This window comes from Narcine bancroftii, chromosome 9, assembly GCF_036971445.1.
Source record: "Narcine bancroftii isolate sNarBan1 chromosome 9, sNarBan1.hap1, whole genome shotgun sequence".
Lineage (NCBI taxonomy): Eukaryota > Metazoa > Chordata > Chondrichthyes > Torpediniformes > Narcinidae > Narcine > Narcine bancroftii.
The window spans coordinates 12,582,523-12,605,193 of record NC_091477.1 but is presented as its reverse complement, the minus strand read 5'-3'; the positions used below and the strand labels follow the sequence as shown (position 1 = coordinate 12,605,193).

At 41.0% G+C, this 22,671-nt stretch overlaps 2 protein-coding genes and 2 long non-coding RNA genes across 8 annotated transcripts in view; 1 reads left to right on the top strand and 3 right to left on the bottom strand.

Annotated features, from left to right (window-relative positions):
- The window catches only part of hmgxb3 (HMG box domain containing 3), a 64,885-nt gene extending 63,716 nt beyond the window's left edge, over positions 1-1,169 (bottom strand). The window contains exon 1 of one of the 4 annotated variants that reach the window (XM_069898169.1): positions 1,072-1,169. Coding sequence is in view for 2 of the 4 variants with exons in the window: in XM_069898168.1 (XP_069754269.1) it covers positions 870-1,002 (133 nt within the window). In the remaining 2 variants the exon portion in view is untranslated. Of the gene's footprint in view, positions 1-869 lie in introns of all 4 variants that reach the window. The other 3 variants (XM_069898170.1, XM_069898168.1, XM_069898172.1) reach the window with 3 other exon arrangements.
- Positions 779-8,184, top strand: LOC138743213 (uncharacterized). Its single transcript, XR_011344725.1, has 4 exons — positions 779-1,297; positions 3,405-3,545; positions 7,080-7,200; positions 7,459-8,184. It is a non-coding gene; the product is annotated as an uncharacterized lncRNA (long non-coding RNA).
- On the bottom strand, positions 2,119-4,932 carry LOC138743214 (uncharacterized). Its single transcript, XR_011344726.1, has 3 exons — positions 4,662-4,932; positions 3,292-3,406; positions 2,119-3,174 (listed from the first exon to the last, which is right to left on the bottom strand). It is a non-coding gene; the product is annotated as an uncharacterized lncRNA (long non-coding RNA).
- On the bottom strand, positions 5,019-21,340 carry sra1 (steroid receptor RNA activator 1). 2 transcript variants are annotated; one of them, XM_069898174.1, is made up of 5 exons: positions 21,188-21,340; positions 16,486-16,614; positions 14,686-14,900; positions 13,218-13,326; positions 5,019-10,451 (listed from the first exon to the last, which is right to left on the bottom strand). In XM_069898174.1, the coding sequence occupies exons 1-5, from the start codon at positions 21,219-21,221 to the stop codon at positions 10,276-10,278; spliced, it is 663 nt and encodes a 220-aa protein (XP_069754275.1). In that variant the 5' UTR covers positions 21,222-21,340; the 3' UTR covers positions 5,019-10,275. The 2 variants fall into 2 exon arrangements, with proteins under 2 accessions (XP_069754275.1, XP_069754276.1); XM_069898175.1 differs by having other exon boundaries at positions 21,197-21,322.
- Between the last annotated feature and the right edge of the window lie 1,331 nt (positions 21,341-22,671).

The following is a 22,671-nucleotide window of genomic DNA, read 5'->3' as shown; positions in this document are numbered from 1 at the left end:
TCTCCGAACTTTCCCTCCGCCACCTTGGCACACTTTCACTTTGATCTTTTGGCGGGAACTCATTTGGTAGTCACCTTTTACCCTTATCCTTTTGTTTCCTTCCCACGGTTGGCGCACGGAGCCCGCGCAGGGTTCATTCCATTCCTCGTCGCCACTGTCGCGTCGGCTCTTAGACAATTAGGACTCGGGAGACGTGGTGCTTTCTCATTCTTTAATACCATCAGACTAACGTGGCTGCTGACGTATATATGGAGGGGTGATGTCATGCTGTACAGCAGGTAGGGTTTACACCCAACCTAACCTGTTCGAGCAGTCGTTCTCAACTTTCCCCAACACCCCCCCACCCCCACCCCCACCCCCACCCACAACAAGTAATCCCTCATTAACCACAGAGGTGAGTAAGGGATTAAACTGGGGGGGGGGGGGAGTTGAGAACCACTGCATTAGGTGTTCTGTGATTAGAAAGGGAATATTTAAGGTGGTATGTAAATGCTGAGAACTGATCCATCCTTTCATAACTTTATGTTTCTACAAGATTCCCTTGGAGTACATTCCACTGAGTATAGCTTCTGGGGACTTAATCAATCCTCCTGGGCCAGTGGTTCTCCCTTATTAACTAGAGCCCCCAAGACAATAGATGCTATGTAGTGAGGAAGGGATTACTGGGGTTAAAGTGGGAGGTCAGTGGAAAGCAAAAGGTTAACAACCACTGTGTGAGAGGAACTCAAGCGGCCCAAGAGGCAGGTTTCGGGCGATACGCTCCACGAGCTCACACTGTGGCTCTGCCGCCTGGAGAGGGTCCGCCGAGCAAGACGCCCCCTCAGCCCCTTCCCGCTGCCCTCACTTCGGGCTCTCTCCAGCTCACTTACTGACTGACACGTCGCCCGACGGCCAATGAGCGCCCGCCTTATTGTCTTGTGCCTCTGCCAACGCTGCCCACACCGGGGTGTGGAGGGGGGAGGGGCGGCGGGGCAAAACCCCGCCGGCTCCCGCCCGCGGCATCCATTCCCCCCTTCCCTCCCGAACAGTCGACGCTTCCCCCGCACGTCGGCTTCCCGCGACTCGCCTTACCGTGACTATTCTCCAAGGTGTTGCATTCCAGTTCCGAACCTCTCGGCTCCAGAAACAAAATGGCGCCGTTGCTACGTTGCAATTCGCCAATCCGATCTCGGAGTCAATTTGCCCTTGACGGTGGCCGGCCTATCGCCGTTGCTGTTTTAAGCACGTGGAGACACGAAGTGACGATGGGAGGTCGCGGGATCCCGGGTGCGGAGCCCACAGCGCAGGCGCACAACAGGTCAGCCATATTTGTGATGGAAATGGCTGCAAAACTTTTTCCATGCTTCTTGCTAACTCGGGAAGGCTGAATTTGTTTTGCAAACTAAGGACATCGTTTATTTTAATAAAACCACGACAAATATGGATAAAGTGAATGCTCACAATCTCGGTTTTAATTTTACCAGAGTAGATAATTCCAGTTTTATTACTGAGACAACTTTTTCACTCAGAGGGTAGTTCAGGTCTGGAACAAGCTGCCAAAGGAATACAAGAAGGACAACAAAAATCATAGGATGGAGTCATCTACTGCATCCGAGAAACTGGACACAGGATGGGAGATCACCGAGCACCTTTAATCTGTCCGATTCAGTGACAGGCTTTCCGTGGTCAACCACTTCAACTCCTCACCCCACTCCCATGTCTGCCTGGGGTCTCGTGCACTATCATACCAAGACCACCCACAAATTGGAGGACCAATACTTTATTCTCCATCTGGGCATTCTCCTACAAGATGGCATGAACGTTGACCACTTTTTTGCCAGACCACTCCCCATTCTCCCTTCCTTCCACCCCCTTCACTCCCTTAATCACCTATTAGCCCTTCTTCCCCCCCCACCACCACCACCACCACCACCACCACCACCACCACCACCACCACCAATTTAATCAGATACCTGCCACCATTTTACCCATTCTTGAAAGGCTCAAGGCCAAAACATTATTTATCTACCTTTATCTTTGCTACATAAAGTACATTGTTTGACCTGCTGCGTTTCTCCAGCATTGTGTTTTTACTTCAGTCAGTGTCTGCAGACTTTTGTGTTTTACTCATGGTACAGATTTATTGATAAGGATTAGTTTACAATGATATAGACCAAATTCTCACAAATTACACTCACGCAGAATGGTCACCATGGATGAATGAGGCAAAGAGCCGATGCTATGATGTACAAATCCATGACTCTTATCAGAAGTTCATATACTTAGTGTACATTATATAGTATATTTAGTGGATTATTTACAAACCTCATCCCTCCACCTTATGACAATAAACTTGGAATTTTACACGTGCCAGTCCTTATAGTTAATAATCCTGACATTCTTCACTAAGATTCAGCTGCACTTATGCAAACAATTTTCAGCTTTGGGATGTCGCTAACAAGGCCAGTATTCATTGCTCTTCCTTAATTGCCCTTGAGAAGATTAACCAGCTTCTTACAATTTAGTCTATTGTTTTCAGTGCACACAACAAAACTTGTTTACCAGCCATCTCTTAAGTCAAGGCTATTGTTCGTCAAGAGGTCTCAGGATTTATTCCTAGTGATATGTCAGGAAGGAATCTGCAAGCTGAAGCTTTCATGCATCTACTGTCTTAGTCCTTCTTTGTTGAGGTCGTGAGTTTGTTAGGCATTGTCTAAATAGTAAGTAACTGTAACACTATTTTTAGATGATATGCACTGCATGCACTCTGTGTGAGTGTGTTAAGACAATAAACATTTATGGTGGTTGAAGGGGTCCTGAATGAGCAGATGGCTTTGCTTTGGCTGGAGTTAAGCAAGTCAGAATCAGAATTTATTGTCATGAACTTCAGTTTTCTTTTGTGGCAGCATCACAGTACAAACATTTCTATAAACCACATTTCAAAATAAATAATTTAAGAAAAAGACAGTGAGGTAGTGTCTGTGTTTCATTGTTCATTCAGAAATTTAATGACAAAGGGGAAGAAGCTGTCCTTGTGCCACTGAGTACTCGTTTTCCTGGGTAGAACATACAAATTCCTACAGTCAGTGCCGGAATTGAACTCAGGTTGCTGTCAAAATGATAGCTTTACTCCTACCATGCCTCCCAGTTGATCCAGATGGTCCAGTTGACTTTCAGGTCAGTCAACCACCACCCCTGCACCAAAAAAAAAACTGAAGGTCACATCAAGAGCTGGTGGTGAGATTCTGACTTTGTTGGAGATGGTCATTGTGTGATGTTTTTGTGGCAAGAACTTATTTGTATTGTACCAACCTGTGGCTGAATGTTTTCTATGTAATGCTGCAAGGCGCAGGCTTCTTCATTAATTACGTAGTTGTGGATAAAAATGAACATTGGGCATTCATTCGTGTGCATCCCTGTTTCAGACCTGACAATGGAAAGAACAATATTGATTAAACAATTGAAAAGAGTTTGGCCAACTGCACTGTATTGAGCAACTGGTGCATTTTGTTCCTGGGGCTGAAATGATTGACCTCCAACAGCCACAGGCATCTTCCTTCATGCAGGTATGACACCAATCATCTGAACCATTTCCACCTTACTGCCCACTGCCTCGACCCCTCCAATTCTGCCCCTTCTGACCTACTCCTCTGCTTCTCCCCTGATTTCAATTTCTCTAGATCTCCTTCATGCTGCCACAAGTTCAAGGGAATCATTCTCACCTCACCTCTGGTGACTCCCTGTGGTTACCTTCACCCTATTTTTCCAATTTGCTCATTGGTACATGCTCAACTCAAGTTGTGATTAGGTCTGGAGCTAAGTGATCCTCATAAAACCCAAACTTGGCATTTGTAAGTAAATGCTGCTTCATAACATTACAGGTAGTCCTCAATTTACAACCATAATTAGAACTGAAGGATTGGTCATAACTTGGATTGGTCGTAAGTCAGATTCACATGTATTAGCGAGGTATTAAAGCAATTTTTCACAAAAAGTTCAACAAATGAACCTTTAATAAAGAATCTCAGCATATGTACAGTATTTTTTTTTTTAAATTTTGGTCATATGTGCGAGTGCACATAACTTGCGTAGATTGTAAGTTGAGGACTACTTGTATTAACTAACAATAACTTTCACCATTTTTCTGATGACCGAAAGTCAACTGATTCGGCAGTCAGGTGTTTGAGAGGAGAACAATTGGTTAAACGGTTGAGGGGAAATGATAGAAATTTTTGGATGGTTGCAGTGCTCTGTAACTCACAGTGACTGAAAATAGTGTGAGACATGGATGAGTTTTTAAGTACAATTAAGAAGCAAGGCTCTGAGAACAAGGCATACCATTCAGAACTGACTGCCATCTAACATTTGTATACAAGTTTTCTTTTGACCTACTGAATGTTATTCCAATGTTGTTAATGGCAAAACAGCCTGCTGAAGAAAGAAGCATTAGATTTTTTTCTTGCACGATACATGATTTTCTGCCCATGGTCTCCTCAAAGCTGTACTATTCAGTGAACGGTTTCCAAAATTTATCATCCCACAGACAGCAGAAGTATTCACAAACTGTGGAAGCTTAGATATTGGCAAGGAAAAGGAGAAAACGGTTGGGTTGAGGGATAGGTGTTAGGATATTGGGAATTCAAAAGTAATTTAACCCTTTGTCACACAAGATTGTAAAATACCTGACCCTTGCTCCTCCGGCTTCACTTCCACTGACAGACAGGAAGGGGCAGGCTTCTTTGCCATAAACTTTGAGAACATTTGTTCAGTGCCCTTTGCCATTTCCCTCAACCAAAAGAGCCACTCTACCCAGTTTCTTATTCCTGCCATGTTCTATCTATAAAGGTGACACTTTCTGAAAAAAAATCAGTCATTATACTGAAATTAACATTTTGACTAAATATAATAATTTTTAAAACATTTAAATACCTAGTCAGTTTGGTGTACATACAACTTCATGTAACACCTATATACTATCCAGAAATCAAAGGGAACATAACCATATTTAAATTTGACCAAAAAATAAACTAATCAATAAATAGATTTTCATTTGAAGATTTTATTACAAATTGTTCATTCAATAGTTAAAATACAAAATGTTCACAGGTGGCAATCAGTAGCTTATCAAATATAAAAAGTTTGAAATTTCAACTTTCCATCCACCATTTCTTTTGTATCAATAACTTCTGATTTCTAAATACTCTTCAGGTAATGGAATTACAGTTTGTTTAGAGGCAGGAATCAGAGAAAAGTTTCCAGCATTTGGACCAACATTCCATGAAAGAAATTTGGCACACTCAGCCTTCTCTTCCCACTCACGTGCCACCTTGGGTGGTCCCTTGCTGATCGCGGAGGATTTGTGGCATGGGGATTGCTTGGGGTGGTGTGTGAGTGGAAAGAAGGGGGGTTGAAAACCACTGGGTTAAATCATGAGAATAGTTTTTGCTTTATATACATTTTGTTTTTTTTGTCTGTGAGGAAGGAGCTTGTGGTGGGGAAAATAGTAAAGCATGTTTAACAGAAACTGCAGTTAAAATCAGAGACATTGACAATTCCTGAGGCAAAGTTTCCAGAGCACCGGGCTGTTTAAAATCATTATGCAATGTGGAATAATAATCCTGTTTTTAGTTGACCTTTTCCTGCTGCTATTAATCAGGTCATCTTGTGTATCACGAAGTGAGGAAGAGAAGTTGGAACTGCACTTTAATAAATTATTATGGTCAGGGATGATTGAGTTGATTTGAAAGATGCTCTTAAAAAGAGTTTTGGATGTAAAGTTGTTTGATGGCCTGGTTGCCAATATTCAAAGGTTTTCAGGAAAAATAAAACATTAAAAATCAACCCCCGGAAGGACTGAATCCTACAGCAGTGTGATGCAGTTTTGTACAGTTCACTGGTCATCATCTCTTTCTCCATTTCCTATAAAAATTATAAATATATTTTTCACTTACTTTAGGCCATTTCCATCATACAAAAATAAATATTTGTAATTCACACCATGAAATTAAGTCTAGATTTTTTTTCCGTCACTTGACTAAAGACCTCACTTTTCATCTTCTGCATCAAAGAATGACTACTAAGTGTACAAAATTATGATGGGTCTAGATAGAATGAATGAAAGCAGGCTTTTTCCATTGAGGTCAAGTGAGATAAAATTAGAGGATAAGAGTTAAGGCTAAAAGGGGAAAAGTTTAAAGGGAAAAATATGCAGAACATCTTCATGCAGAATGATGGGAGTGTGGAACAAACTGCCAACTAAATTTGTGAATGAGGGCTCGATTTTGACAGAAAAATGTGGAAAGGTACATGGGTGTATGGTCTGGGTGCAGGCAAAATAATTTGGCACACTCAGCCTTCTCTTCCCACTCACGTGCCACCTTGGGTGGTCCCTTGCTGATCGCGGAGGATTTGTGGCATGGGGATTGCTTGGGGTGGTGTGTGAGTGGAAAGAAGGGGGGGTTGAAAACCACTGGGTTAAATCATGAGAATAGTTTTTGCTTTATATACATTTTATTTTTTTTGTCTCTTTCATAGATTACTTATAGCTATTTATTAATATATGTTTGCTTTATTGGATATATATTCTTATTATTACCTGTGTATCAGCATATAAAAATATTGGAAAGAAATTAAAAAAAAATTGGCACAGACCAAAAGGCCTGTTTCTGTACGACAGTGGTCTATGGTTCTGTTTCCAATTATCATCTATTCTCTGTTACACCGTGGATCTGTCTAAAGTGTTCCTTGCGTGTTCAATAGCAGCCAAGATAAACCATTCTTGCATCTAAGAGAAAACTCAAAAGAACTGGAAGAATGTGATTGGAGAAAAGACATTGGAGAGTTTGAAACACCTTCAATTTTGACAAGCCTATTAATTGCACTTTATCAAATGCCTCATTGATAGCAAATGCACCATATTCTCTAACACTGTTACTTTCCCAAAAGCTACATCAAGCAAAATTCTCAAGAATAAAACTTTGAAATCTATAGGATTAATTTGGACATGATAAAGACTATATATAGGAGATTTTGGAAAATAATGTATCATGGGAGCTGCTTTTCCAAATTACTCCACTACTTGAAGCTTTCTCATCCCTCAGAGAATCAAAGAATGCCACAAGGTTTCGGCCCCAGTCCACCTTTATCCTGGGGTGACAATAGCAAATACAAGAGGACATTTGTTCAAGATGAATGGAGGAACGTTTAACGGGAACGTTAAAGGTAAGGTCACTCCCCCCCCCCCATAGAGTGGTCCGAGCCTGGAAATGTATTGGCCGAGGGTGGTGGAGGAGACTGTTACAATTAAGACTCTTAGACAAGCACATGGATGTAAGAGGGTTACAGACATGAGGTAGAGAGAAAAAAATGGGATTGTTGTGGAGTAGGTTAAGAGGTCAGCACATCATGGGCTGAAGGGCCTCTACTGAGCTGTAATGTTCTATGATACTGATCCGAAAACTTGTCTATTTCTCTCCATAGATGCCACCTGACCTCCCAAGTCCCTCCAGATTCACTCAATTTCGCATCTGCAGTTGCCTGGTTCTTGAGCTAGCACATTTATATGTGGTTAATTTTTTTTTTTGTTATTCTATATTATTAACGTGATGGGGACCTTTTGGCTCAAATTTTCTTTCCCCTTAAATCAATGCCCTTTAGTTTTACTTACTGAATCGACATTCTGCCAGTTTTGGGGGCGGGGGGGCTTAATACAATTATCCCACATGAGATAATCAATATAATATTGCACCATGATATAATTTTTTTTGTTTATTATGGAAATGGCTTGGCTTCTGTATATCTGTTTCTCCTCCATCTGGACATACATTTGTCTAATAGTCAATCGTCCTTCACTTTCCTTTGTCATAAAGGGAGCAAAACCTGTCTGACCTCATTACTCTTCGTGTTTTTGGTGGAAGCAGATTTCACGCAAAGAATCAATACACTGGTGATCATTGACCATTGTTCTGGCATGAAAGCTGACTGGGACTCGGAGTTGATGGAATGCTGTGCTCAAGAACACAGGAAGGGTGAGCATTACCATCGACACTGAATTGGACTAGTTAAGCCTCAAACTCAGACTGTGTATCTTCCCTGCACCCAGAGGGCAAGTGCATCATAAGCAATCATCTAAACGTTCCCCTGCAAAAGGGTTTTTGCGTAGTTTTTTGTTTTACTCGCATGCAGTAAAATTACATTGAAAGTTTATTTCAATAGATTCAATGCCCCCTACCTGCTGCATCCAACATCACCTTTCCACCTGGTTGGTATTATCAGATTACCTTCCCATATCTTGATTGTAAAATCTAATATGCATTATTCCTTTTCAAACAAGCCAGCACTTTCTAGCAGAGGACATTCTCAAAAGTTCAGTTGCTAAATGGAATAAGGTTTTTGAGCAGTAAATGAGAAAATTCTCTCTAAATAGGTCACTGTTATTACTCCTCCTCTGGAGGAACTCCAGTACAAATTCAAATTTTAAATTTAATTTTGATTACAGCACAGTAGAAGCTGATTCCGGCCAATTAAACCCATACTGTCCAATGACACCCAGTTACATTGAAAGTAGAAATCAAAATTAATTGGGCTTGGGGACTTTGGATTAAAAAGTCATGCCCACAATTATATTGTTACAAGATAGTATCAGTCAACACTCAGCCTATTAAAATGAAAATAACAAAGATAATCTAAGATTTCTAAAATATTTCAAATATCTATTGTGATACACTAGACTGAATCAAACTTTGGGGGCTTTAAGATGGTGCACACTTTAACCTATCTGTCATGTATAACAAATCAACAGTAAATCCTACAGAAATAAAAACTGAATATTGAATGGACTGACCAACTGATTCCACAAAATTGATGTACTTTAACTATATCACTACTTTCACCTTACTCAAAAAGCCCTGAAGTCTCCGTTTGCAATAATTAAAAAAATAAAAATTGGACTATTGGTGGAACTGCAAGACAAGAATCTGCAATGAGCAGTTTGAGTGTCCCTCCTCAACATTCTGCAATTAGGAAGTGAACCTTTAACCTAAACCACCCTCCAAAATACAATGGCACCCATTATTCTATTTGACAACATAAAAATTAAGGTACTTTTTTTTTATTCCTAAAAACCTCATGCTGATGTTTCTTATTATTTAACCTCATTCCACTCCCCACTGTTATCTTTTTTTATCTAACTAAAGTGAGAGATGATAAGAATTAAAAGGTCTTCAACTGTAAGAGAACCTTATTTGTCTTTAGAATTCTGGTTCTACATATTCCCTTCATTGGGAAGCATTAATGGAAAACAAAACTCGTTATGGTATTAATTAGCAGAACAGACTATTAAGTACACTTGAAAATTGGAACCATCTTAGCTATGATTAAAAATGGAGGCCATAGACAAGGAAACAGGGATGAAGTTGCCAGTAATACTTACTGAAAGTAGATTCAACCATCAGCAAATGCTAAAAGAGAGTAATATTCTGTTTTAAGATGAGGGGATACATCTCTGGAGAGACTTTCTTCAAGGTAGAAATGGAATATAAAAAAAGACCAACAATTGCAGTTATTAAAGGTGATGTTGTCATCTGAACTTTGTCAGGGTATGGAACCTTCATCATGCACCTTCAAGCAGGTTTAGCATGCAAATATTCCCATTGCATCAGTCATCCAGCATTCCTAATAAATATATAGCACATTCCCAATAAATATGTATACCAACAAAAGAATGCTTTTCTAAAAACTGAAAGACTTGACACATAGAGCAAATCCTATGCTATTTCAAACTGACATTGCACCTGGAATATTTAATACTTTCAAAAATAATAGGAAGGCATAGTTTTTTTTTTTACTCGCATGCAGTAAAATTACATTGAAAGTTTATTTTAATAGATTCAGTAAAACGTGCCACATGAAATACAAAAATCCTCTCTGAAAGTCCAGGAGGGATGAACCCTGACTATATTTTCTGCGATAGATGAAACAGAAAGTCAAAACCCAATATTTGCCTTCCAAACAAAGAACTGTAGAGAGTTTGACAACTTAAGTTCCCTTTTCTCAGCGACTGCATACTGGTTGAGCCTTGGAAGAATTTTGTTGCTTATCTGGAAACTAAAGTCCTTTTTGAACTCTTGGAACAGTTTTGTGAAACTCTACAGGCTGAAGATGTACTTTCTTTTGTGCTCAATTCAAACACCATAAATTAGCATTATTTTTATTCTTGTAATTACGATCTTATAATTTTGTTCCTCAACAGCATTTTCACTAGTTGCAAATCATATAATTGTGAATAGATTCAGTATCTCAGTTCCTTGTTTCACAACCCTTGTCAGCACAGGCAATAAGATCAGGTGGCAGATTTTTGGTTTCAGCAATGAGTCGTTTGACACCAACCATCCACTGACCCACTTCATTTACATGGTCAACCATCAGAGATCTGTGAAGTTCATCAGCAGAATCCCACTTGCAGTGTTCCATTTCTGTAAGAATAAAGATTATATCACAATGTAATGGATAATAATAAATGAATTAATACCAAAGATTAATTTACAAGCTGTCTCATTATCTAGAAATCCTTTACATGTACACCAAGAAAATGTGTCATTCTTTTTTTGAAAATAATAATATTCATTTCAACTTTGGAATTGAAGTGTTCAATAATAGTTCAACAGTAATTGAAGAGTGAAGATGTCGGGAAACAGAAATACAAACAGAAAATGATAGGAGCATTCAAGTCAGCCAGATTTAATTAGTTGAAGGGTTTTTGAACCAAAACGTTAAATCTGTTAATATCTACAAAAGTCGCTTAACTTGCTAGGTTTTGAACTGAATTTCACTAAGTGACAGTTATACAGTACAGAAATGAGCCCATGTCTATGCCAACCTTTCTCCTCACTTACACTAATCTCATTTGTCCAGAATGTGACTGTATCCTTCTATGAGCTTTCCAAATATAAAACACTCCCTATACAAAATAAAACTTTCAGATCCCCTTTAAAATTTCTACCTCTCACTTTGTGGGTGGCACAGTAGGTAATAATTAAATTGCTGGATTGGCAGTCACCCGCTGACCAGGTCATGTTCAAATTACACAATGGCATCTGAATTATCTCTTCCGGATAGCACAGTTAGCGTCGTGGTTCAAACCCGGCCTTGCCTTTAAAGAGTTTACACATTCTCCCTGTGTCTGCATGGATTTCCACTGGGTGCCCTTCAAAATGTATGGGGGCTGTAGAGTAATTGAGCTCATCAGCTGGAAGGGTCTGAAACCATGCTGCATGTCTAAATTAAATTAAAACCATGCCCTCTAGTTTTTGATGCACCTACAATGGGAAAAGGATTTTAACTATCCAACCTATGCCTCCCATAATCTTTATCATTTCTGTTAGGTCACCCCTCTGCTTCCTTCACTCCAATTCAGCCTATCCAACCCTCTCCCTGTAACTAAAGTTCTTCAATCTAGTGAGCATCCTCCTTCACCTTTCACAGCACAATCATGTTGTTCCTCCAAATGGGCCACTAGAAGAGCACCCTGTACTCCAAGTGTGGCCGAATGAGTGCTTTGTAAAGTCGAAACAAAATGTCACAACTCTTATATTTTATGCCTTGAGCTATGTGGGTAAGCAAGCCATGTACCTTTATCACTCTATCGATCTGTATTGCAACTTTCAAGAAACCACGCAAATGGAGCCCTATGTTCAGTTCAATTCTTAAGAAAGCAAGTTAGTTGATTAAAATTATGATTTTTCTTTTGTTGAAAAGCTTATCAAGTTTGTGTCGTGGTTAATGCCACGCTGTTACAGCATCAGTAACTGGAACTGGGGTTCCAAATCCTGTGCCTTCTGTAAGGAGTTTGTATCTTCTCCCAGTGACTGCATAGATTTCCTCCAGCTGCTCTGGTTTCCTCCCACCATTCAAAAATGTTCCGGGGATGTTCGATCAATTGGTTGTTATTAGGTGGCACAGGCTCGTAGGCCGAAAGGGCCTATTACCGTGACATGGGCCTAAATTTTACAAAATTAAATTTAAAGAGAGGTAGAATCTCTGAAAAAAGCTAAGCAGTGAAAAAATGTATTCATTTCTCATAACAAAGGAGTCTGGAAGACTGTCCATAGAACCCTCTCAAGCACGATTAGCCACTGGAAAACATTTTTAGTCATTTTGGTCCATAAAACAGCCCATATTCTACTTGGCACTGCCAGGTTAATGCATTGTTGCAGAGTGTCCCATCTTGGGGAAACCAATTTGAATCTTAAGAAAGACAAAAAGGCCATTTGGTCTCTCAAGCCATCCCCACCATTCCACAGGATCATGACTGCTCTAATCTAGACTTCAAGATCACTTTTCCACTCTCTTCCATATCATTTCACTGCCTTTTAGTTTAAATGTTCATCAGTCTCTTCCTTGAGTATTCAATGAGTCTGCCTCCACAACTTTTGAGGCAGGGAATTCCAAAGGAACACAATACTACATCCATGCTATATTTCAATATAATCAATAAAATCGCCAAAGTACAGTGCCAGCTCTTATTAATTTACTGCTTCCCATTTTTCATGTCCTGAATATGCATGCATGCTTGATTACAATGAAACTATAATCTGCTATCAAAGAGCACAAAACTCAGACAGAACGAATTGAGATCAAAATCGAAAACAAAGTGCTAATGCTAGAAATGTAAAATAAAAATAAATATTCAGCAGACCATGCCTGATCTGTGGGAAGAGAAATAGAATTAATGTTTTAGGTCAAAGACCCTTTGTCAGAATTGGCTACATTAATTAACAGGTTTAACTAGCGCATTATTTAAATCTTTTTTTTTTAATATCTTGTTATTTGGTTGCTTAAATTAAAAAAAAACTTTTGATAGACTACTCCTAAATGTCTGAAACATTCATTGGGTGAAAACTATGCCATGGGCTAAAACTGGTTGGTTGTCAAAGTATTTTTTTTTCCTGAATATTTGTGGGAAAGTTTTGTTTTGAACACCCATATGCAAGACATGTTGAGAACTGGTTGATGCTGGGGGGGGGGGGGATTTGCTCAAATCACAGTAGTGAGACCTTGCCTTGAATAAAAACAAATCCACATTGATTCAAGCTAAGCACTGCTCCTTTATACAGTGAATTATAGATAATTTATTTTTATTTAGTCGTATGCAGCAGGGAAGCAGGTCCTTTAGCCCAACCCATCCTTGTAAAACCAGAACAATTTCTACTAAGTAATAATAATACCCATAAATTGATCACCTTGTGTAAGCAGATACATCCTCTTTTGCACTGATACAGACAATTTTCCATTTTGCCACATGTCTTGCAGCATTGTCAGTCGTCTACCAATATCATCACAAACTTGTTTCTGGACAGAAATTTTAAAAACAAAGCCATCAGTTATCATCTGTTTTAATCACTAATAAAAGCATTTCTCGCATCTAAATTTTTTGCACGAGCAGCTAACAAAATGGTTTTTTTTTTTTAAACTTGCATTTGTTAGCTTCATTTCGTTGTTTCAACATTTTTGTTGAATCAATCAATGTCACTCAGGACAGCCAACTTATTTTAAATCTTTTCAATCAGAATAATTTTGTATCGTGAAAATGCAAAAGAGTAGTGATCACTGAATCAATCGTGTTCCTTTCTCTGAGAATATGCTGGATTTTTAACTTTATCTTCTCACTCTATGTGCGCTTTGGCAATTAGCTGTAATCCATTTCCCGCGAATCAGACCAGATTAAACTGCTTCAACTTTTGCGGTTTCTTTTATGAACACCTAATTTCTGTACACACCTAAAACCACTTCAATGTGAACACAAATGCTAAAGAGAACAACTACTTTGTATTTATTTCAATGTATGAGCATAAACTAGGTTGTTCGTACCTTGACGAAAGGCTCAAGCCCAAAACATTGGTTGTTTCCTATGGATTCTGTGTGGCCTGCTGAGTTTCTCCAGCACTTTTGTGTACCACTTTGTATCACTGTTTTAGTAAATGCCAGGATTTACAAACACAATTAAGGCTGATACTTCAATGTAGTACTAAGATCGTGCTACTCTTCCGGGACTCTTTCTTTACCAAAATAGTGTTAGAATTATACTGAATCTACAGCTCAGATGGATCAGAAAGTTAACAATATTCAATGGAAGCAAATCTTCCTTTTTTGTTAAGTTTAAACCTGAGATTCAAAATGTTTTGTCAGCAAAAAAGATAACTAATGAAATGAGGCAAGGATGGGATTTTACAAGCAAATGCATTAAGAGGGCACTTGGCTAATGCTGTTTCTCGATAGGGCATGCCATCAGTCCCACTCCCTCTGGTCTGATTCTTCCGTCGCCCTCAGCTTGTTCCCTTTGCCCATCTACTCCCCTATAATTTTGTCACCAACCTACACTAGGAGGTAATTATCCCACTAGTACACCTTTTAGACGTGGGTGGTTACCCGCATGGGAAGAACGTGCACAAAGGCCGTGTATGAGGTTAGGATTAAATACAGGTCTCTGGAATTGCGAGGCAGCAGTAAATAAACACTGCAATATTTTGTCAGTCTATGTGCAGTCAACTCATTTATGATCTCAAGACACTCACAAGGCTTCAGACACTGGAATCCAAAGCTTCTGCAGGCTGCATTTAGCCTCAGTCACAATCTCTTTGGGCTCAGCCGCCACCTTCTGTTCCAATTTATCTTTAAAGTTATCTATTTTTTTGGGAATTCATTACTTACCTTAACAAATGTCCTACAGGCCTCTAGCGTCTTATTTAATGGAGCCAAAACATCTTCCACCTGTACATTGCAATCATCAACAGCTCCTGTGCTTTGCACAGATTTGCAAGTATTAGACAAACTAGGATGTAGTGGAGGAGGTGGCAACCTTTTATGACTGGCTATGGAACCGCCAGATTGTGTCGATGCAGGAGGAACTTCAGTGGGTCCACAAACTGCAGGAAAAATACAGTATTGTATTTCAGTATTGTTCCATTCAAAATTTTGTTACATTCTAGGAGGTGGCTGGATTAATCGCCAAATCAAGTCATGTTCCTAATTGAGCTGTCAGAGAATTGTCAAGTGTGCAGGATATGCATTCTTCCACATGGTGGAATTTTCATGTGTCGTTCAGAGGAAATACAGAGGAGAAAAAGATAATTACTCTCAAGGGACAAAGGAAAATTGAGAAAATTATCTAGTTCACTGTTGTGCACCTCCTAATAGCAGATTGAAGATTAGCATACATCATGGCTGCCTGATCACTCAGTTGGCTAGAACAGTGAGTGAAGTCTTTGGAATCCACAATTAAATAAATCTAGCTATCACGTCAGGCAAAAATTAAAGCCCTTTTATATGTACTGGAACTTGCCAACAGTACACTTCTGGCAAAAGTAACGATCTGAATAAAATTCCATATACAGGAAAACCCCCTGGTACCAGCACCTACAGGGATTGGTAGATGCCGGTTAAGCAAATGTGTGAGATTCATTCTTACAATGCCTAACTAATATTTCTGCATTAAGAATAAACAGTTTAAAAGGCAAAAATATTATACTGTACTTGCACGGAACAAACTTCACTTGCTTGAATATATAAATCTTAAAGCATTAACACTGAATCACGGTGCTGAGTGGAACTGTGCACATACTGTAACAGTTTGTTGTAGAGTATTGTTGGTTTTATTATAATGTATATAGCATTATTTCTTTAAATTCTGGTCGATGCTGATTATATTTCTTTGGCTGGTACACTGACAATAAAATGAATCATCATCATTTTATTTTATTTTCAGTCACATTCTTTAAAAACATTTAACTTTTACTGCATCTTTGTGGATCCAACTAAAAGACAAACAATATCATAATTAATTCCCCCCTCCCAAGTTTACAGATAAAGCCTTCCTAATGTACATAATGATATACAAATAAAGACTCTTACTAAGCAAGGATAAGGATACACTTTAAAAGAGTCATCCCAAAAGCGAGAGGCATCAACTAGCTATTCATCTGGGGTGAAGCCATTTTATTCAAACACTATTCAACCTATATTCAAGCAGCTGCTAGGAGCACATCACGATTGAGGCATTCCAGAGGCTGAATATTTGCTCCCATCTTTTCCAGAGGTTTACGTGTTACTTCAGAGAGCATTTATTTTTACAATTTTCAACTTTTATTTACATTGTTATTCATTTTAATTTTATTGATTTATTTCCTCAATTTTTTTTTTTGGCTGGTTGCTTGAATTCCAGATACCAGAGGTTTTACTGTACTTGCAGAAGCTGGGAGGCACAGATTTAAAAGGACAATTATGATTACATGAAAAGAACTCAATGATTATAATTTAATGCAACTATAATGCAAAGGTTCTTCTAATCAATACAAATCTTTGGTTGCATGTTATCTAATCGTAAAAGTTCCATTATTGTCACGTGATACTTGTCTTAGAAAGTAACATACAGAAAATTCTTTAACTTTTGTCTACCATTGCAACTTTGTCCAGTGCCCCTCATGTAAACACAAGTTAGTCATTGATACTCACCCTTCGGGGTATCGAGAGGAGGTGCTGTTACTCTCTTAGTGAGAAACTGTTTCCTTTGACCGATTTGTGCTCGAGTCTGCAAACCATATGAAAACTGAGGAGGATCATTCCAGCCGCGTTCCTGATTTCCTGAGTAAAAAGCAGTACTTAGTATTAAGCAAGCTAGCCCAAGATGGCGTATAATACCTGTTATCTTGAAACAACTCATAACTATTATAAAACTGAAATATTCTGCAAAAGTTATTAATATTTGCACAAATGCAGACCATTTACGACTGTTTCTTTTGTAATAATTCAATTCTTTCATGAAAATTTGGTTTTCTCCATAATTTAAAATGAATGAAAATCATATTATTTGCAACAATACACCCCATAACAACTCTAAACTTCCCCCCTCTAATGCCAAAGTCCTCAGCTTAAAAAATTCTGAACCCAACATTACTTTGAACTCTTCTTTTCCTGTCACCTTTTCCATGTCCATTTCATTAGCCAGAAACACTCATCCCAGATTGAAAGATCTTCTTCCTATTTCTAAATTTCAAACCCAAACTTTATACAGTATATCCCTCCCAATTGCTTCTCAATTTAGTCGTTGCTGATTGCCAATGGTATAATGACTGCTATGAATTTTCCACTCCCCTCACTCATGTTAATGCATCACCTGGTCAATACAGCACTCTTTGTGTAAGAATCAACATCAGGTTGACAAGGGTAGTTCTGCAAAGGTCTGTTGAACTGGTCCCTGTTATTCAGATGGCAATCATCAGCCCTCAGACCCCTCTTAAACCACCACCCCGCCCCCTCAGAATCTAATACTGAACATTAGGCTATTGTCCACCTCAAAGTTTAGACTAATTTTCTTCAAATCTTTTCTCCAAACCTTCAAACTTTTAGCTTCCCAGCCTCACACAGCTTGCTTCTGCCTCCTGCTCAATATCCACACATTGATTCAAGCCGTTTATGTCTAACAGAACCATTTTTTTCCCCTCCTTTATTCTTTTTCCCTTGGCCGAATCCCTCCACAAGTTCCATACTGCTTCATCTTTGCCATAGATGTACAATCCCTTGAGGTGAGTCTGGAGGCCTTCTGCTTCTTCTGCAGAGACCCAGCTATTTCCCTCCACCAATATTCATCTTGCTGAACTTGTCCTTCAACAACTTTTCCTTCAACTCAATTCTCTTTCTCCAGATTAAAAGGAGTAGCAAATGAAGACTTACATGCCCCAAGTCTTGTCTTGCATTCTTGTGGCATTTGTTCTCAGGCCCATTGCCAAAACCATTTCATCAGAATATCCACAATTTAATTTGTGCTGCTTTTTGAACTCATGACAAACTTAAAAATATCACAACTTTGGACAGTGAATTTTCACCCTACTCTTACCTCTTCATTTTCCCCCTCAGGAGATAAACTAATCACTCACATCAATAAGCCAACAGACTTCCAGAACTAACATGATTATACTTCTTCCCAACCAACCGAGATGAATATCACTCTATTCTCTCAGTTCTTGTCTCTATTACATTTGTTCAATGAGACCCTTCTTCCCAAACCGAGACTTCGGCAATAGCATAGTGCAAGCTGAGGTTTGAAGGTGCCACCAGAGATAAGGAAAGTGCTCAATGTTGATTAGGAATTGTTTAGACACGTCTGTCAGATTCAATATTGTATAGTTGAAATAAACTGGTAAATGACCCAAAATACAAAAGATGAAGGTTTGAATGGATCAGTGTTGGTGAGCTCAGCCACCAAATGTGAATATACATTCTTGTTGTTTGTAAAGCTACAATTTGATTACTGAGACCAGAGTGATTTATAGACAAAAATGGTTGAACAGTTCCCCATTCCTGCTTTTGATCAGTGTGAAGTTTGCTGAAAACAAGATTCAACATGATAACAATAAGCACTTCAGAAAATTACTGGTAGGATAACACTGCCTCAGTTAACCACGGTATGAACAATTTAGGGTGGATCCAATTATGACGATCATCACTTGCACGTCAGAGTAGACCAAACAGGGGATGGCAAATGGTGTCACAAGAGCCAAATTTGTTAAATGGGATCACTTTAATTCTGCCTCCTGACAGATCCTAACCGCCCCTCATCTATACTAGAATCTTGAAATTAGATCTTAAGATCCAGGGAAGTGGTACAGAATGAGAATTTATGCCATGACTTTTCAGGATGTACCAATTATTTCATTGCAAATTCCTCAACTACTCTAATGGGAGTTAAATTTTGGCACTGGTTAATACTTGTCTTGCAACTTATCAGAATCAGAATTTGTTGTCATGAACATGTTATGAAATTAGTTGTTTTGCAGCAGCTTCTTCATACTGCGAACATTCATAGAAACCTCCTTACAGAAAATGAATAAAAAATAGTGCACAAAAAAGAAAAGACAAAGAAAGACAGTGTCTCTGGTTTATTGTTCATTCAGAAATCTGATGGCAGAGGGGTAGAAGCTGACCTTGTGCCACTGAGTGCTTGACTTCAGACTCCTGTACCTTTTTCCCCCACTGGTGGCAGCAGAGTGGAGGGCATGGCCTGGTTGGTGGGGGTCCTTATAGAGGCTGATTTCTGCAGACACCGACCGCCTCTTGTCGATGACCTCGATGGAGTGAAGACTTTTGTCCGTGATGTTGTAGACCGAGTTAACAAACCTGTGCAGTTTTTTTTCCCCTTGTCCTGAGCATTGGCACCTCCATACCAGGTGGTAATGCAAAGGTTTTCGAGATTCTTCGGTGACATACCAAATCTCCTCGAACTCTTTACAAAGTTTAGCTGCTGGCGAGCCTTCTTCGTGATTGGAGCAACAGAGAGGCTTCAGGTCAAATGCTCGGAAATGTTGAATTTGAAGTTTATGACCCTCTCCACTGCTAACCCAAAAGGGTCAACATTATAATTGTGAGGGATACTGGAATGTTAGGAGTCCAGAGATACTGTAAGCAAGTGCCAATTAAGAATAAAGTATTATGGGTTAACTTAAGGTGAAGGGATACTGGAATGTTAGGAGTCAAGCAAGTGCCAATTAAGAATAAAGTATTATGGGTTAACTTAAGGTGAAGGGATACTGGAATGTGAGGAGTCAAGCAAGTGCTCATTAGAGATTAAGTATTATGGGTTAAATCAGGGTGAAGGGATGCTGGAATGAGAGGAAGGGTTGTAAAAGTGTAATAAACTAAGGATCTTCAAAACAGGATAACAAGTAGATAGCTTTAGCAAGTCTTAGGGATTGATTAATGAGTGAAGAACAAAGACATGATACTTCTCTGGCTAACAAGTTTGCAGGAAGACACATAAACTGATAAGAAGTTAGAATCCACGTGGGCAGAATTACCTAATGCTAAACCAATCCAGGAGGCAGAAGAATGTTGGGGGGAAGGTATCTCTGTACTGAAATGAAATGTATAAAAGTTGGGTCAGCCCCAGTATCTGTGTGTATTCCCAGGGTAAGGGGAAGCACCCAACTTTGCATTGTTGTAATAGTATAATAAAAGTTCTTTGTTCTCAATTTTTGTCTCGAGCAAATTCTGTGAAGGTACTTCTGTTTCTCACATAATTAATTTATAAACACGTTTTATCCGATGTATTGAGACACACTCACTGCTTTCTTTCGCTCCTGCACCAATGCAGACATGCTTCAAGCTATCAGTGAGTAATTGTATCAGCAGGTCCCTGCTCCCAGCTCCGGGGTACAACACGTCATCAGCCGGTTCCGGGACGGGTGCCACACGCCATCAGCCGGTTCCGGGACGGGTGCCACACGCTCCGGCTCCGGGGAACAACACGTCATTATCCGGTTCCGGGACGGGCGCCACACGCTCCGGCTCCGGGGTACGACACTAAATCAGTCGGTTCCGGGACGGGTGCCACACGCTCCGGTTCCGACTCTGGGGTACAACACGTCATCAGCCGGTTCCGGGACGGGCGCCACACGCTCCGGCTCCGACTCCGGGGTACGACACTAAATCAGCCGGTTCCGGGACAGGTGCCACACGCCCCGGCTCCGGGGTACAACACGTCATCATCCGGTTCCGGGACGGGTGCCACACGCTCCGGCTCCGTCTCTGGGGTACAACACGTCATCAGCCGGTTCCGGGACGGGTGCCACACGCTCCGGCTCCGACTCCGGGTTACAACACGTCATCATCCGGTTCCGGGACGGGTGCCACACGCTCCGGCTCTGGGGTACGACACTAAATCAGCCGGTTCCGGGACAGGTGCCACACGCCCCGGCTCCGGGGTACAACACGTCATCATCCGGTTCCGGGACGGGTGCCACACGCTCCGGCTCCGTCTCTGGGGTACAACACGTCATCAGCCGGTTCCGGGACGGGTGCCACACGCTCCGGCTCCGACTCTGGGGTACGACACGTCATCAGCCGGTTCCGGGACAGGTGCCACGCGCTCCGGCTCCGACTCTGGGTACAACACGTCATCAGCCGGTTCCGGGACGGGTGCCACACGCTCCGGCTCCGACTCTGGGGTACAACACGTCATCAGCCGGTTCCGGGACGGGTGCCACACGCTCCGGCTCCGACTCCGGGTTACAACACGTCATCAGCCGGTTCCGGGACGGGTGCCACACGCTCCGGCTCCGACTCCGGGTTACAACACGTCATCAGCCGGTTCCGGGACGGGCGCCACACGCTCCGGCTCCGCCCCGCCCACACTCATGCCCACGGCAAGAATCTCACTGACCGCTTTTACCTGGTTTCACGAACAGGTCAGACATTTCTTCCCCGCGCTCACTGTTCCTTCACCTCCTTCTGTCGCCGGGCGGCTTCCGACGTGATGCTGTCATTTCCGTCCCACTGGGCTACGTCTGACGTCACGCTCCAATTTCCTCCACGTGTGGGTGAGGAGTGTTGTTGTCCTTCGCTTTCGTTTCATGGCACCTGGGTGCGATATCCTGAAATAACCGGTTGAGTCGTCATGTCTCCTCCCATCGTTGTGGTTGTGACATCTCATTTGTCCACGTAAACCTGGCTTACTTTTACAATCCACAACCTTTCTGGTCTTCGCCAAGCAATGGCAGGGGCAGCAGAATCCAGTGTAGGGCGGTGATTAGTTCTGGATTACTGAGGGTGGGAACAAGTGGAGGGTGGGAACAAGTGGGTGGTGGGGGGGGGGGGTGGGAACAAGTGGGTGGTGGGGGGGGGGGGAGGGGAAGCAGCAAGGGGGTGGGGCCATGGCAGTGGTGGTTCTCGATCAGTTCCCCTCCCCCACCATTCACATACTACTTTAAGTGATCCCTTACTCACTACATCCCTCACGAGCCACTGGTGCCCCTCTGGGGTTAGTCAGGATTACTTAAGGTGGTATGTGAGTGGTGGGGTGGGGTGGGGGGGCGAGAGTTGAGAACCACTGATTCAGGGAGATAGTTTGAAGTGCCACATAGCAGAGTGCTGAACAGGAAGGCAATCAAGCCAATTGGCCTCTTTCCCCAGTCGTCCTTTGTCCCCAAAGTATTTCAACAAATTCTCTTTTGGCAGCTTTGAACAGGGTGCAGAGCAAATAACCAAAAACAATTCCCAACATGAGGCAGTTCAGTTAATTTGAAATAGGGTGGAGAAGTCGGGATTGTTCTCTCTGGAACAGATGTGTGTCGACAGAGCAGATAGAAAATATTCAAGGAAATAAAAGTATTTATCTAGACATACACCACAATAACGGGTGTCCATTCTGCCCAATTGACCTGCTATTAACCTACACCCCACCCCGGTTCATTTTCGAACAGTGGTAGGAAACTAGAGCCCCCACAGAAAACCCACAAATACACAGGGAGAACGTACAAACTCCTTACAGACAATGCCGATCGCTGGTCCTATGAAGTCTAACTGCTACACCAACCCTGCTGCTATTTTAAAATATATATAAAATATATATCACACACACACACACAGTCCCTCTCTTTTTTATATATATAGTCCGTCACTTTTGTTTCATGGCCCCTGGATCCGATATCCTGAAATAACTGGTTGAATCGTCATGTCTCCTCCCATCATTGTGGTTGTTCACATCTCATATATATGGGGAACATAATGTCCAAATTTTGTTTTAAAGAGAGGGCATAGATTTGCGAGGGGAACCTTTTCCACAAAGTGCGGTGGATAAATGGAATAAACACCAAGCAAAAGAGGTACAAGCAGAAGCAATTTTAACATTCATAATTATAACGATGT